At 47.1% G+C, this 16,778-nt stretch overlaps 1 protein-coding gene across 1 annotated transcript in view; it reads right to left on the reverse strand.

Annotated features, from left to right (window-relative positions):
* Positions 1 to 4,288: 4,288 nt before the first annotated feature.
* The window catches only part of VSTM2B (V-set and transmembrane domain containing 2B), a 60,133-nt gene continuing 47,643 nt past the window's right edge, over positions 4,289 to 16,778 (reverse strand). The window contains exon 5 of the mRNA XM_060254482.1: positions 4,289 to 5,068. Coding sequence (XP_060110465.1) covers positions 4,980 to 5,068 — 89 coding nt within the window. The 3' untranslated portion in view covers positions 4,289 to 4,979. The remainder of the gene's footprint in view (positions 5,069 to 16,778) is intronic.

The following is a 16,778-nucleotide window of genomic DNA, read 5'->3' on the forward strand; positions in this document are numbered from 1 at the left end:
TCTGACTATTGAATGTTGATGTAAGCAATTGTCTATGTTAGTTTGATATAACTGAAGTAAATGTAAATCTGTGAAGTAATTATGTGCAGCTTTTTGTAAGTGTGTAGTAACCCACCTGGGGATTGCCAAGCCTATCTCTAAAAGCAGTAAAATCTATATTACACTAACAATTGATCGTCTGATGCCTTCATACCAGGGCTGAACTTCCCTAGTGTGGGAAAGCAAGGTAAGAGTACTTGGTCAGGGTGTTTATCTGATAAAAGCAGATTCCTAAAAGAATACCATCCTTTTTTTTTCTTTCTGTCAATTCACAGCTGGCTTGTGGTGACCCTGTGGGGTTTTCAAGGCAGGAGAGGTTCCGAGGTAGTTTGCCATTTCCTGCCTCTGAATAGCGACCCTGGACTTCCTTGGTGGTCTCCCATCCAAGTACTAACCAAATACTCCTATCTAAGTACTAATCTACTGAGCTTCCAAGATTCTACAAGACTGGGCTTGCCTAGGCCATTCAGATCAAGGCAAGAGATGAACAGAGGTGGGTTTGCCATTGCCTGCCTCTGCATAGCAACCTTGGGCTTCCTTGGTGGTCTCCTATCCAAGTACTAAGCAGGGCTGACCCTGCTTGGCAGCTGAGAGCTGATGAAATCGGGCTAGCCTGGGCTACTCAGGTTAGGCTACCAATATTCAGGAGTCAGAGAGTGATGACAACTGGAAGTCAATAGATTGGGCTTACTTGCAGCCCCTCCCCTTTTGGGACTACCCTATCAGGTGACCAACTTCAAGATGGGGGCTGAAGGACTCCTGGAATTAGAACTGGTCTCCAAACTTCAGAGGCCAGTTTCCCTGGATGAAAGTGGTTGCTTTAGAGGGCGGACTCCACAGCGGTCTCTCCCCTCCCTAGACCTCACCCTTCCCAGGTTCCCTCTGACCAGGGGTGGAATTCTAGCAGGAGTTCCTTTGCATATTAGGCCACACACCCCTGATGTAGCCAATCCCCCAAGAGCTTACAAAGCTCTTTTTTGTAAGCTCTTGGAGGATTGGCTACATCAGGGGTGTGTGGCCTAATATGCAAAGGAGCTCCTTCTAGAATTCCGCCCCTGCCTCTGACAACATAACCATCTGACCCTCCAGCTTCTCAGCAAGGTGGATTCACTAGAAGTCCTTCCAGCAGGGTGATGTCTGGGCAGTTCTAATGGATACAGAATACATGAACTCGAGACTGCTGTCGAACCCTCTAGGGTTGTCAATTGCCAGGTGGGGCCTGGAGGTCTCCCAGAATTAGGACTGATCTCCAGATTACAACGATCCATTCCCTTGGATAAAATGGGTGTGGAAGGAGGAGGAGGATTCAAATATCTCTGAATCAGAGAAAAAGACAATTTTATATCTTCCTAAACTAGGGAGGAGGAGATTGGATTTATACCCTTCTCTTTACTACCCGAAGGAGTCTCAGAGCAGCTGAAAATCTTATTTCCTTCCGTAGGTGGAGCTGAGAGAGCTTTGAAAGAAACTGCTCTTGAGCGGAACAGCACTGCGTGAGCTTGTGACTGACTTAAGGTCACATCAGCACATGCATGTGAAGGAATGCAGAATCAAACCTGGTTCTCCCAGATAGGAGTCCGTGCACTTAACCGCTACACCAAACTGGCTCTCTTGAGGGGTGGGCTCTTTGGCATTCTATCTTACTGAGGTTCCTCCCTATCCAAACCCTGATCCCTCAGGCTCCACTCCCTAATCTCCAGGAATTCCCCAACCTGAAGCTGTCAATCCTACTCCTACAAAGACGGCGTATGACCAGCATGTTCACTGATCAAAGGCAGTTGGCCACTGTTCTCTGGACTCTGAGCTCTCCTTTCAGAATCACTTAATTAGCAAAAGTGGCAAGTATTTTTGGCTAGAGATTGTGGTTTAGTTTAGTTTATTTGATTTATATCCCACCGAAGCAGACTCAGGGCGGCTCACAATCCATAATAGAGTAACAATAAAAACAGTTAAATTAAACATTAAATTAAAACAATTTGGTGCTAATTTCCATATAGTTTAAGAATGGCATTCAGTGTTCTTGGACATCCAATTAGATCTAATATCTCAGCAGTGGTTGTCATTCAGTTAAAAGCTAACTGAAATACTATCATCTTGCAGATCTTGCGGAACTCCTCAGGTAGTCGGTTCAACATGGAAAACTGTTGATAACAAAGCAAAAAATTGTGTGCCCCAGTCCCATAATCCCTTGCAAACACAGGGTTTTATTATTCAAAGTGAAAGCCCCTTGCCTGAAAATGGCCCATGCATTTCTTTTGAATGAACCACTCTGTGGACAGAGCCTAAGGCATGCCTAGGGCTGGGGAAGCTGATGACAATGGGGTGGGAAAGAATGCAAATGCACAAACGCTGCTTTAGAATGCAGGGATGTGCTGCTGTAGACTCCATTTTTCCGCAGCTGCCGTTTTCTCCAGGTGAACCGATCTCTGTAGTCTGGGAATTAATTGTAGTTCTAGGACAACATCAACCCTCCCCCCCCCCCCGGAGATTATGTACAAAATAACTCAAAAGGTTATAGTGACCAAAGATATAGTTCATCAAAACTGCAAAAAATATATACAGTGACAAAATAGAGGGCGCTAAAGCCCAATAGAATTCCAGCAAGGAGTCCCGACGTACAGGAAGTAGATTTGGAAGTTCTTGCTTTGATTCCTCTTCCAGCATAGGGTGCTCCATTGATAGCACGATTATAAAAAAAGACATCAACATTCAGAATTATTTTACAGCACTATTTCTATTGTGTCCCACGACTGCCAAAAACCTTCCAGTTAACGGTAAGGGCTCAAACAGTCTCCAATGCAATTTTTAAACCGGCACTATGCTCAAGAAGGCTGAAGGCGACTCCCTGTACGTTGGGACTCCTTGTTGGAATTCTATTGTGCCCTCTATTTTGTCACTGTATATATATTTTGCAATTTTGATGAATTCTATCTCAGCAATTTGGTCACTATAACCCTTTGGGTTGTTTTGTACATATACTCTAGAAGTGACCTCTCGTTCCCCCACTTACCCCCTACTTCCTGGACATCTTTCCGATGTAGCAAAACCAACAATGGAGGAAGTGAGAACCATTGGGGTGTGGCAGTAAGATTACGGGACTGCAGGGTTGTCTGCTTCCTGGTGGAACCGGGAGTTCTGCTGGAATTACTAGTCACCAGAATACAGAGATTGGTTCCCCTTCAGGTTGCCAGGTCCTTATCTGGTGTTGGCGAGAGGTAAGAGGGAGCTCTCTGGGAGTCAGTGGGGTGATGTCACTGTGTGCAACATCCCTGACATGATGATGTCACACGGAAGTGACATCACACTGGGGATGTTGTGTGACTACAGTTTGGTATTTTGGGCAAAACTTTGGCATTTGAGGCAAAAGCTGCACAATGTCCCTGGCATGATATCAGTTCCACGTGGTGTCATCATGTTGGGGACATTCCTCAGGCTCATGGGTTCCCCCCAATGGCCAGCTGGCAGATGGCAGGCAGGCAGCTTTTGAAATTGGGGGATCCCCTGTGAGCTCCTTGAAAGAAAGGTGGGATAAAAATTTAATCAACAGTGCCACAGCTAGGCTTGCCAACCTTCAGGTGGGGCCTGGAGTTCTCTGGAGAGCCAGTTTGGCGTAGTGGTTAAATGTGCAGACTCTTATCTGGGAGAACCGGGTTTGATTCCCCACTCCTCCACTTGAAGCTGCTGGAATGGCCTTGGGTCAACTGTAGCTCTGGCAGAGGTTGTCCTTGAAAGGGCAGCTGCCGTGAGAGCCCTCTCAGCCTCGCCCACCTCACAGGGTGTCTGTTGTGGGGGGAGATTGTGACTGCTCTAAGACTCTGAGATTCAGAGTATAGGGTGGGATATAAATCCAATATCATCATCACCACCACCACCACCACCACCACCACCACCACCACCACCACCACCACCTTCTTCTTCTTCTTCTTCTTCTTCTTCTTCTTCTTCTTCTTCTTCTTCTTCTTCTTCTTCTTCTTCTTCTTCTTCTTCTTCTTCTTCTTCTTCTTCTTCTTCTTCTTCTTCTTCTTCGAATTACAACTGATCCCCAGATGACAGAGTTCTGTTCCCCTGGAGGAAATGGTAGTTTTGGAAAGTCGACTCTATGGCATCACATCTCTTGAGATTCTTCCTCTAACAAAGCCCCGCCTTCTACCGGATCTGCCCCCACATATCTGGGAATTGCCCAAGTTGAAGTTGGCAACAAAACAGTCACAACAATATAAAATGAAGTTCACAACCGGGTGCAGAAACGTTATTTCAAAATCTCTTTTTTAATTCAACTGTTATTCAGCAATATACAATACAGTTTATAAACAAATGTCTTACCTTGTTTCCAATCTTTTTTTTTTATTTAAAAATAAATATTATCGACAGTGAATATCCATTATGGTAAGATGTGCCTTTTTTTCCCTTTAAATCAATGTTTTCAAAAGAAATAATTTAATTAAAAAGGAGGAGAGAGGGAAAACAGGAAGATTTAAAAAAAAGTCTAACCACAATAATCTACTAAAAATAGTGTCCTTTTGACCCCCCCCGAGCCCCCTACATTTTTACATATTGTCATAAAAGCTGCTGTCGAACAGTCCGTGCAAAAATAATCATTGGTGGAAAGGTTTAGAAGAAAAAAGACACCAGAAAACAAAACAAAACAAAAAAAACAGGGAGGAAAAATAATAGATACCATTGTGTGGAACCAGGTTGCTTAATACCATAGAATCTGGAATCTAGATGCTTTATTTTAGGTGACTTTCGTGTGACGTCCCCAAAAATATGCTTTAACCCCTCCCTCCCCATCGAGCGTGTCATGCTTTTTTTTTCCCAGTCTCTCTCTGTCCATCTTTAAGATTCTAGTTCTCATTGAGGGTTCCTTCCCCCCCTCAATTATTTTTTAAATAGGTTCCTTCTCGGTCAGGTGGGTGAGGAGTATTGGATAAAGTGGTCCATCAGAGGCTCAGTAGTAAGTGTACGAGCTTATGCAGCATTAGCAGGAATGTACAGAGGAATGGGTCTGTGGCGTAAATGGGGTCTGTACCTAGAAAGGAAGAGAGAAAGGAGGGAAACGGGGAAGAGGGAGACAAAAGAAAGAAGTTTAATTATTTGGCATGCATGTACATTCAAGTGAAGAATCAGAGGTCCAGGATAGTAATTAAAGCGCTGGTTAATTGCTAAAATGGGAGAAATTTGAATTTTAAACCTTCCTGCAAATCACTCCCTCCAACATAAAAAAGTATCCCCTACTCTCATGGAGGACATTGAAGCAGAGAGAAATAAACAAGAATAATAGAATCATAGAGTTGGAAGGGACCTCCAGGGTCATTTAGTCCAACTCCCTGTACAGTGCAGGAAATCCACAAATACCCCCCCTCACCCTAATGACACCTGCTCCACGCCCAGAAGTTGTCTCCCCCCAGCCTCCTCCCCTCAGATCTGGAGAAAAATTGCTGCCTTGTACCAAAGTGGCAAACAGCGTTTCCATGGATTTGTAAAAAGGGGCATGAGAACTAAGCACTGATGCAACTAGGGTTGCCAATCCCCAGATGGGGGCAGGGGATCCCCCAGTTTGGAGGCCCTCTTCCCACTTCAGGGTCATCAGAAAGTGGGGGAGAGAGAGGGAAATGTCTACTGGGCACTCCATCATTCCCTAAGGAGACCAATTCCCATAGGGTATAATGGAGAATTGATATGCTGGTATCTGGGGCTGTTTTTTTTTTTTTTAGGTAAAGGCACCAAATTTGTAGCATAGCATCTGATACCTCTCCTCAAAAGACCCTCCACGTTTCAAAAAGATTGGACCAAGAGGTCCAACTCTATGAGCCCCAGAAGAAGGTGCCCCTATCCTTCATTAGCTCCAATGGAGGGAAGGCATGTAAAAGGCATGCGGTCCCTTTAAATGTGATGGCCAGAACTCCCTTTGGAGTTCAATCATGCTTGCCACAACCCTACTCCTGGCTCCACCCCCAAAGTCTCCACACGCCCCCCCCCCCAGGGTCCCCAGATATTTCTTGACTTGAACCTGGCAATCCATGCAACTCTTCCTGCTCTCCTTCTCATGATCTGCCTAAGTTCACACAATCAGCATTGCTGTCATATGGCAAATAGTCTGGGGAGACAAGGTGTGAAGACTGAACTGCAAATGCAGATGGTCAGGATGGGGTTACTGGACTCATCACCAGCTTCCCCTTGCCCTGTTTCTTCCAGGGCAATCCAGACAAAAAACCAGTTTGCACATTTCCCCTTTTTTCTCCCCAACAGAAAGGAATAGGATTTTTTAAAAAACAACAACAACAAAGGGGTAGAATTTTTAAAAATGAAAACCAGAGATTCAGGCAAGGAGCAAGAGATCTGAAGAGCAGGTGAGAGTCAGTTAAGGGGGAAATAAAGGGAAGAAGAAGAAGAGACAATAGATTTATACCCTGCTTTTCTCTCTGAATCAGAGTCTCAGAGTGTTTTACAATCTCCTTTACCCCCCCCCCCCCACAACAGACACCCTGTGAGCAATGTTTCCTCTAAGCTGCAGAGTCTTACGAGCAATAATTCTACTTTGTGAGCTACTGGCATGAAAGTTGTGAGCTACTGCATAAATTATTGTGCTCTGGGGTCATCCTCCTTAAGACAACAATGTGAGCTGGAGGCTAAAAATCTGTGAGCTAGCTCACCCTAACTCAGTTTATAGGGAACACTGCCTGTGAGATAGGTGGAGCTGAGAGAGTTCTCACAGAAGCTGCCCTTTCAAAGACAGCTCTGCAAGAGCTATAGCTGACCCAAGGCCATTCCAGCAGCTGCAGGTGGAAGAGTGGGGAATCAAACCCAGTTCTCCCAGACAAGAGTCCGTGCACTTAATCATTACACCAAGCTGGCTCTCTTGAGGGGTGGGCTCTATGGCATTATATCCCACTGCGTTTATCCTGTTCAGACCCCTTCAAGATTACAAAATTCTAGAGGGGATGATATTTGGAGGTGGGAGATTTCTAGCTTGCTTTCTCCCTCCAGCAATTCTCTAGTCCCTCAGTTTTTGTGCGTGTGCGCGCGTATACACTTTAATCTTGCATATGGTTTTCTGACAAATGATGGATATCATTCCCCCATTACTCTAAAGGCAATTGAAAGATGCAGTGGCTTCAATCCAGCATTCCTTGATCGATAGGATTTGAACCAATTTTGCTTTTTTGGCCACCGGCTGCGGGATTCACCTTGACATTTTCATTGCTAACGATGGACGCAGAAATATATTACATTTCCCATATGAAATATACAAAGTGCAAGGTTATAGAAAAATGAGATCATACGTGGAAAAGATCTCCAGGAGCTGGGCCCCTTCAGAAATGTTCACATTATGCAGTTTGGTGGACCCAAACCACCAAGCGCCAGTACTTCATTTCCCTTAACCAGATATTTATTCTTCTGCCTCTGTCTTAGTCTTAGAGTTGCCAAGTCCCCTGCGGCTTCCGGTGGGGGACTTTTTTCTCGTGCACAACCTATCATACCATAGAGTTTTCCCTCCCAAATTGCTACAGCATCAAGGAAAAACAAAGTTTTCCCGGAAACGTCTAGAGTGGCCAGCGCACAGCATCGCCGGTGTGATGACATTACTTCCTGGTGATGTCATTGCACTGGCAATGTTGAGGGAGGTTCCCCCCGCTGGCTTAATGTGGGTCGGTAGCTTGGGAACCTCCAGGGTGGGAGAATCCCCGCCCGGCCTGGGGGCTTGGCAACCCTGTCTCCATCATCTGCTTCTTCTCCTTCATTAGGCCCTACTGCCTACCTTGCCCCCCATGACATCAGGGCAGTTCAGCCAATCACTTCATCCCTGCTTCTAGCATCACCAAACCTTTTAATATATCTCAGTAGACATCAGCTTGATCCCTGGATCTAGATGACATGCACCCTTGCAAAGTAGCCATTTTTCCTACAGGGGAACAGATTTCGCCTGGATATCAGTTGTAATCCCAGGAGATCTCCAGCTGCCATCTGGAGTTGGCTGCCCTACCTGGATGACCCAAGGTTAGCCTGATTCCATCAGATCTCAGAAGCTAAGCAGGGCCAGGCCGTGCGAATACTTGGATGGGAGACCACTATGGAAGTCCAGGGTCACTACGCAGAGGCAGGCAATGGCAAACCACCTCTGAACATCTCTTGCCCTAAAACTAGGGTTGCCAAGTCCAATTTAAGACTTTGGGGGTGGCGCCAGGAGACATTGGGGTGGAGCCAAGATCAAGGCTGTGACAAGCATAATTGAACTCCAAAGGGAGTTTTGGCCCTCACATTTAAAGGGATGGCACACCTTTTCAATGCCTTCCTTCCATAGGAAGTAATGAAGGATAGGGGCACCTTCTTTTGGGGCTCATAGAATTGGACCCCCTAGTCCAATCGTTTTGAAACATGAGAGATATTTTGGGGGCGAGGCATTAGATGCTGTACTGAAAATTTGGTGCCACTACCTCAAAAAACAGCCCCCCCCCAGAGCCCCAGATACCCGTGGATCAATTCTCCATTATTTTCTATGGGAATAAATCTCCATAGGGAATAATAGAGTTCCCAGCAGACATTTCCCTCCCCTCCCCCTGCTTTCTGATGACCCTGAAGCGGGGGGAGGGCCTCCAAACCAGGGGATCCCCTGCCCCCACCTGGGGATTGGCAACCCTACCTAAAACCCTGTCACCATATATGAGCTGTGACTTGACAGCCTTCTCTGCCACCACCATCTCTATCTCATTTTCAACCTACTCTTCCTCTGAGAAATATAGGTTTCCCCTCCTCCTCCATTTATTATCCTATTTCCCCTTTTAGATTCAATCAATACCCCGATTTGGGTGATGTGATTATGTGGCTGCTACCTTCTCGTCTTTATTCTGTCATAAGGTTGCCTGCCAGCTCTATGTTGAGAAATACCTGGAGGTTTGGGGGGTGGAGCATGAGGAGGGTGGGGTATGGGGAGGGGAGGGGCCTCAGCCGGGTACAATGCCACAGAGTCCACCCCTCAAAGCAGCCCTTTTCTCCAAGGGAGCTGATCTATGTCACCTGGAAATCAGTTGTAAGAGTAGTAGATCTCCAGCCACCACCTGGAGATTGACAATTCTGCTCTTTCACAGGGGTGGCATGCATGGTTTTCTCTATTGTTAAAAACAGGGGTGGAATTCTAGCAGGAGTGCCTTTGCATATTAGGCCACACCCCCTGATGTAGCCAATCCTCCAAGAGCTTACAAGGCTCTTTTTTGTGAGCTCTTGGAGGATTGGCTACATCAGGGGTATGTGCCCTAATATGCAAAGGAGCTTTTGCTAGAATTCCACCCCTGGTTAAAAAAGATCCCTTTCTCTGCCTGAGCCCCTGAGAGCTGCTGCCAGTCATAGAAGGGTTTTTTTTAAAGAAAAAGCCGAGCAGGAACTTATTTGCATATTAGACCACACCCCCTGATGTCACCATTGTTTCACACAGGGCTTTTGTGTAGAAAAGGAAGTACTTCTTCAGCCAAAGGCTGATTAGCATGTGGAATTCACTGCCACAGGAGGTGGTGGCGGGTGCAAGCACAGACAGCTTCAAGAGGGGATTGGATCAACATATGGAGCAGAGGTCCATCAGTGGCTACTAGTCACAGCGTATTGTTGGAACTCTTTGTCTGGGGCAGTGATGCTCTGTATTCTTGGTGCTTGGGGGGCACAGAGGGAGGGCTTCTAGCCCCACTGGTGGACCTCCTGATGGCACTTGGTATTTTTGGGCACTGTGTGACACAGAGTGTTGGACTGGATGGGCCATTGGCCTGATCCAACATAGCTCCTCTTGTGTTCTTAAAAAGCCCACCAGGGGCTCATTTGCATATTAGGCCACACCCCCTGATGCCAAGCCAGCCGGACCTGCATTCCTGTGCGTTCCTGCTTCTAAAAAATTAATAACAATTTTAAAAAGCCCTGCATAAAAGACAAGTCTGAGCTGCACAAACCAACGGTCTGATATGATACAAAGCAATGTCATATAACACACACTTGTGGAGAGGCCGTAGTTTAGTGGCAGATCACCTGCTTTGCGTTCAGAAGGTCCCAAGTTCAATCCCTGGCATTTCCTGGTGAAGGGTCTTTGATAGAAAACATTGGGAAAGATTTTTATTTGCCTGAGACCCTGCAGCGGGAGAAAAGGTGTTCTCTCTCTTAAGAAAAAAATTATTTTTAAACAGCACTCTATCAATCGATAACACTCCGTTCCAAGTCTGCAGTCCTTTTATTAGATTGCAGTACAATCCAATTTGCAGATCCCAAAGAAGCCACCTTGCAAGAACAGGGTTTACCTCCTCCTCAGGCATTTTAATTAAAAGCTTTGCATTGATGTTTGTAGAGGTTTGCTCCACTCTGACCTGGCTTTGCATTAGAATCATAGAGTTGGAGGGGACCTCCAGGGTCATCTAGTCCAACCCTCTGCACAATGCCAGAAATTCACAAATACTTCCCCTAAGTTCATAGAATGAGCAGGCCTGGCACTAGGGTTTCTAGCGCCCCAGACCAAACGCTGCATCCTCGCCCCTTTCGAGCATTACTTTGAGAACGCGCGGCTTCGCCTGGCCCTCTCTGACTTTAGAGGGACCCGGAAATGAGGCTGCCTCCCTCTTTCTTCACAAGAAAGAAGGACTCAGCCTCTTCCTGGCTTCCTTTGAAGCAGGAGAGGGGCAGGTAAGGGGCAGGGGTGTGCCGAGCCGCGCATTCTCAAAGAAAGAACATGCATCCCGTGCCCACCCCTTGCTTGGCCCTCCCCCGCTTCAAAGGAAGCCGGGAAGAGGCCACATCCTTTCTTGCCTCTTCTGAGCTCCCTCTGAAGCTGGAGAGGGCCAGGCAAGGGATGGCATGAGCAGGGATAGAGGGGACAGGGCGCCTGCACCCGCCCCTTCCCCTGCGGCGAAGTGGCGCCATAGGCGGCTACCTGCTTCACCAACTCTCACGCACCAGGCCTGAGAATCAGCATTGCTGTTAGATATCCATCTAGTCCAAGGGTGGCCAAATTATGGCTTGGGAGCCACATGGGGCTCTTTCACACATATTGTGTGGCTCTTGAAGCACCCACCGCCCCATTGGCCAGCTTGGAGAAGGCATTACTCTCTTTAAATCAGTTCTTCAAGCTAAGCCAGCTGGTGGCTTGAAGAATGCATCTAAAGTTTAAGTTGGTTTTTTTCAATTTCTTCCTCCCCCCCCATCTATTTGCTTTCCTTCCTTCATTCCTTGCAGCTCTCAAAAATCTGACGTTCATGTCGTGCGGCTCTAAAAAAATCTGATGTTTATTTATTCTGTGTGGCTCTTAGCTCACCCAAGTTTGGCCACCCCTGGTCTAGCCTCTGTTGAAAACCTTGAAAGAAGGAGAGTTAAACGAAATGTGTGTATGGGTGTGCTTTGTGCACACACACACACACACACACGTGAGAACTCTTGTAAAATATATATTCTAATTAATGGAATGTTGGATTCGTGTGTCCTTAGAGTTGGCAGGTCCCTCTTGGCAATCAGTGGAGGATGGGAGGACTTACTGGTAGAAGCAGGGAGGCCCATCCAACATACAGTCAGGAGTGGCATTCTAGCAAGAGCTCCTTTGCATATTAGGCCACACACCCCTGATGTAGTCAATCCTCCAAGTGCTTACAAGGCTCTTTTTTGTAAGCTCTTGGAGGACTGGCTACATCAGGGGTGTGTGGCCTAATATGCAAAGGAGCTCCTGCTAGAATTCCACCCTTGCATACAGTGGTGTGTCCTTCAAGCATATCTAGGCTGCAGTACCTGTGCTGGCCACCTGACCTAGAAGTGACATCGTCAAATTCAGGATGTTAGGGCGATGCTCTGGTATTTGGGCAAAAACTCAATGGTAAATTTGGCTTCTACCATAGGGTTTTTTGCCCAAATACCAGAGCATCACCTCGACATACTAGATGTAGTAACGTCCCTTTTGGGTCACATGGACAGTGATGTGGACACATCACTGCATGTCAGATGGGTCTCCCTCTGGGGGGGGGGTATGTTTCCCTTGATCGCCCAGCTTATTGACAGCAGGGAGGTGCACCTGGCAGCAGGGGATCCCACCTTCGCTGGGGGGTCTGGTGACCCTACATGTACTCTCATCAAAGTGAAAGGTGTTGCTACTTGGGGGATGGGGTGCCGGCAGCTCCTGCCAGTTTGGTGTAGTGGTTAAGTGCATGCGGACTCTTATCAGGGAGAAGCTAGTTTGATTCTCCACTCCTCCATGTGCACCTGCTGGAGTGACCTTGGGTCAGTCCTAATGCTCTCAGAGCTGTTCTGCTTAAGTGCAGTTCTCTCAGCCCCACCTACCTTGAAGGGCGTCTGTTGTGGGGAGGGGAAGGGAAAAGAGATTGTAAGCTGCTCTGAGACTCTGAGTGAAGTGTGGGGTATAAATCCAACTCTCTTCCTCCTCCTCTTCACCTGCTCCTTCTCCACTTCCTTTTAGAGAAGTGCAGGGCTTTTCTTGAGCAGGAATGCACAGGAACTCAGTTCCAGCTGGCTTGGTGCCAGGGGATGTGACCTAATATGCAAATGAGTTCCTGCTGGGCTTTTTCTATTAAAAAAGCCCTGGACTGAAGTGCAAGTTACAGGAAAGAGTGAGTCAGCCCCTTCAAGCATATCTAGGCTGCAGTGCCTTTGCTGGCTGTTTGTGTGAGAAAGCTGTATTGCTGCTTCATCATTTCCTAACAGAGATTTACAGAAGGATAAATTCTGTGGCCAATATATAGAGTGCCCATGTCAGAATGTATAAAAGCATGTTGGTCAGACTAAAGTCCATTTAGACCAGCATTCAGTTTCCAGAATTGGCCAACTGAAAGCTTTAACATGCTTGCAATCAGGCTATGGAGGTTACAAACATAGACCTGGAATGAGCCTCAAGGGTCATCTAGTCTAACCTCCTGCACAATGCAGGGAATTCACAATTACCTCCCCACCCCCACTCCCCAAGTGACTCCTGCTCTAGAAGAAGATGATATTGGATTTCTATCCCACCCTGTACTCTGAATCACAGAGTTTCAGAGCAGTCTACAATCTCCTTTACCTTCCTCCCCCACAACAGACACCCTGTGAGGTGGATGGGGCTGAGAGGGCTCTCACAAAAGCTGCCCTTTCAAGGACAACCACTGTGACAACTATGGCTGATCCAAGGCCATTCCAGCAGCTGCAAGTGGAGGAGTGGGGAATCAAACCTGGTTCTCCCAGATGAGAGTCCGCACACTTAACCACTACACCAAACTGGTTCTATTCCCTCCTCTGGCAAAAAAAACCCCTCCAGGATTCCTGGCCTGGGGAAGAATTCCTTCCTGACCCCAAAGTTGCAATCAGCATTACCCTGGGCGTATAAGAAAGGGCCACAAGAATCAAACACTGGCTCACCCCTTTGTGTCCTCCCTCTCACGATCTGTCTCAATTCACATAATCAGCGTTGCTGTCAGATGACCATCTAGCCTGTGCTTAAATATCTCCAACGAAGAGCTTACTACCTCCCAGGGCTTCCCCCCCTTCCTTCCATCCCCCAACATCTCTGTGTTGTGCAGATAAAAGCTAGGCTTGAAGACTGACACAGGCTGCAAAGTCTGAGCTCCGTTTTCATTGGAGACCTCTATAGAAGAAAGAGACAGGCTTTCCTGTCTCCACCCCCCAAAGTCTCCTGGTTCGACCCCCAAATTTTAGTGGGTCACAAAGAAGTGTAAAAATAACTGGGCCACAGGGGGGGGGGAGTTTGGGAAACCCTGCCCTATGCAAAACAATGGTGATGTCAGGGGGTGTGGCCTAATATGCAAATGAGTTCCTGCTGGGCTTTTTCTACAAAAAAGCCTGCTACCTCCAGAGGAAGCCTGTTCCACTGAAGAGCAGCTCTCCTTGTCAGGAAGCTGCTGGCTGTTCTCGAGGTGTGTTTTTTTTTGAAGCAGCAGGAGGTATTCAGAGCGAATCTTTGTGCAGAATAGTGTTTTTCCCCTAACCTTCTTTAAGGTATGTACACATCTCAGCTCTCGCCCATCTACAGATTCACTCCATTTCTCCTTGCACATCATAAATTAAAGCACTGGAAAAATATTGGCTCAGAACAGATGGCGTGCGGAGGCCCTGGTGGTGTTACCTCCTCCTTTCAGAACAATCCGCTAATTGCCTTTTGGAGAGCAAAGGTGAAGAGCTCGATAATTCATCGTTTGATGGGCCGGGGCCCTGACCCTAGGAAATGTTTAAGCCGTTCCAAGATATCCCATCACAGTTTAATAGCAGAACAAATGTTGAGTCTAGCGGCACCTTTTAACAGTTTAGTTGTTTGGGGAGAACAGAGAACTGGGGTAAGGTTGCCAGCAGGGCTGGCCCTAGACTCTCTGGCACCCCAGGCAAGGCTAATTTATGACTAGGGTTGCCAATCTGCAGGTGGGGGCAGGGGATCCCCCGGATTGGAGGCGCTCCCCCCCTGCTTCAGAAAGCGGGGCGGGGGGGGGAGGGAAATGTCTGCTCGTAACTCTATTATGCCCTATGGAGACTTATTCCCATAGGAAATAATGGAGAATTGATCCATTGGTATCTGGGGCTCTTTGGGGGCTGTTTTTTGAGGTAGAGGCACCATATGTTTAGCATAGCATCCAGTGTCTCTCCCCAAAATACCCCCCGAGTTTCAAAAAGATTAGACCAGGGGGTCCAATTTTATGAGCCCAAAAATAAGGTCCTTCATTATTGGGGAGGGACGGTGGCTCAGTGGTCGAGCATCTGCTTGGGAAGCAGAAGGTCCCAGGTTCAATCCCTGGCATCTCCAAAAAAAGGGTCCAGGCAAATAGGTGTGAAAAACCTCAGCTTGAGACCCTGGAGAGCCGCTGCCAGTCTGAGAAGACAATACTGACTTTGATGGACCAACGGTCTGATTCAGTATAAGGCAGCTTCATATGTTCATATGTTCCTATGGAAGGAAGGCATTTAAAAGGTGTGCAGTCCTTTTTATATGTGATGGCCAGAACTCCCTTCGGAGTTCAGTTATGCTTGTCACACCCTTGCTCCTGGCTCCACCCCCAGTGTCTCCTGGCTCCACCCCCAAAGTCCCCAGATATTTCTTGAATTGGACTTCGTAACCCTACTTATGGCGCCCCCCCCGAATGGATAACATCACAATTCACATGGATGGGGGCGGGGTGCCCAATTTGGCGTCCCCAGAAGGCTGGCGCCCTAGGCAATTGCCTAACGACAGGGTTGGCCTTGGTTTCTAGGTCCCCCTTGACCACTGTTAGTAGGGAATGGAGGAGGGTAGGGTTGTCAGGAACAGGCTGGGAATTTCCTGGAGACTTGGGGATGGTGCTTGGGAAAGGCAGGGACCACAGTGGGGCACAATGCCATGGAGTCCACTCTCCAAAACAACCATTTTCTCCTGGGAAACTGATCACTATAGTTTGGAGATGAGCCGTAATTCCGAGGGACCCCCAGGCAAGAGTGGCCCTGCCACTAGGTAAACAAGGCAATTGCCTAGGGTGCTGGCCTTCTGGGGGTGCCAAATTGGGCACCCCATGTGACTTGGTGATGTTATCAGTGCGGGGTGGTGGTGTTGCCAGAAGTTAGCCTGGTCTAGAGCGCCAGGCCGGCCCCGGCCCCTGTTGCCATCTGAAGTCCGGCATCCCTGTCTAGGGTACAAGTGTGAAGCTTGCCTTTTGAAGCTTATGTGACTCCTTTGTTCAAATGAATACCCACCAGGTATATCCAGGTATCGTGCTACTTAGGTAAGAAGCATATGCCTTGGTTGGCCATGGGAGTGGATGGAGGCAATTATTAATGGAGAGCCACAATCCACTGAAAAACAACACTGGCTTAAGACGGCTACGAAGCCATGCCTGAGGAATCCAACCAAGTTCATCATTCATGTACCAATTTTATGAACATATGAAGCTGCCTCATAGTGAATCAGACCCTCGGTCCATCAAAGTCAGTCTTGTCTACTCAGACTGGCAGCGGCTCTCCAGGGTCTCAAGCTGAGGTTTTTCACACCTATTTGCCTGGACCCTTTTTAGTTGGAGATGCCAGGGATTGAACCTGGGACCTTCTGCTTCCCAAGCAGATGCTCTACCACTGAGCCACCGTCCCTCCCCAGATTTACTGCGCAAAAACCTTTACAACCTTTATCGCATTCGTGTATATATAACAGGTGTATACTTAGGGCAGTGCAGCATACAAGGTGCTGTTCCATTTTACATTCACAACTAGGGTTGCCGACCTTCAGCTGGGGTAGAGTAAACAGAGAAAGGTCACTTCAGAGATATAAATAGCCAAAAGGCCTTGAGCCTTTTTTGAGTGTAGTGCCGGTTTGAGATCACACTGGAGACTTTTTCGTCCCATCTCTCTATCGGATGTTTTTGGCAGTTGCTGAACGCAGTAAAGACAGTGTTGCAAATTTACCCAGAGCGTTTTAGCCTTTTGTCTAAACATGTGACTAATGGAACACCCTATGCTTAAACAGTGTTTGAAGCAGGAGTATTCAAGTCGACTTCCTGTCGGTCAGGACTCCGTTGGAATTGTACTCATTGGGAATTGTACCTTTACGTTTCCGGTGCTGAAATGAATATTTTGATATTCGATATATGAACCTTTGATATTTGAATTATATCTTTGTGTTTTAACAATTTATTAATAACATATGGTTACAATAATTAATTGTCTCTTTTCTATACTAACCCATATGATATTTCAACCCCCCCTCCCTCCAATATTTGACTTCCCTGAAGTTATAAATTTAAATTCAATTATAAAGGTACCGCTAACCA

Source organism: Heteronotia binoei, chromosome 14, assembly GCF_032191835.1.
Source record: "Heteronotia binoei isolate CCM8104 ecotype False Entrance Well chromosome 14, APGP_CSIRO_Hbin_v1, whole genome shotgun sequence".
In the NCBI taxonomy this organism is placed as follows: domain Eukaryota; kingdom Metazoa; phylum Chordata; class Lepidosauria; order Squamata; family Gekkonidae; genus Heteronotia; species Heteronotia binoei.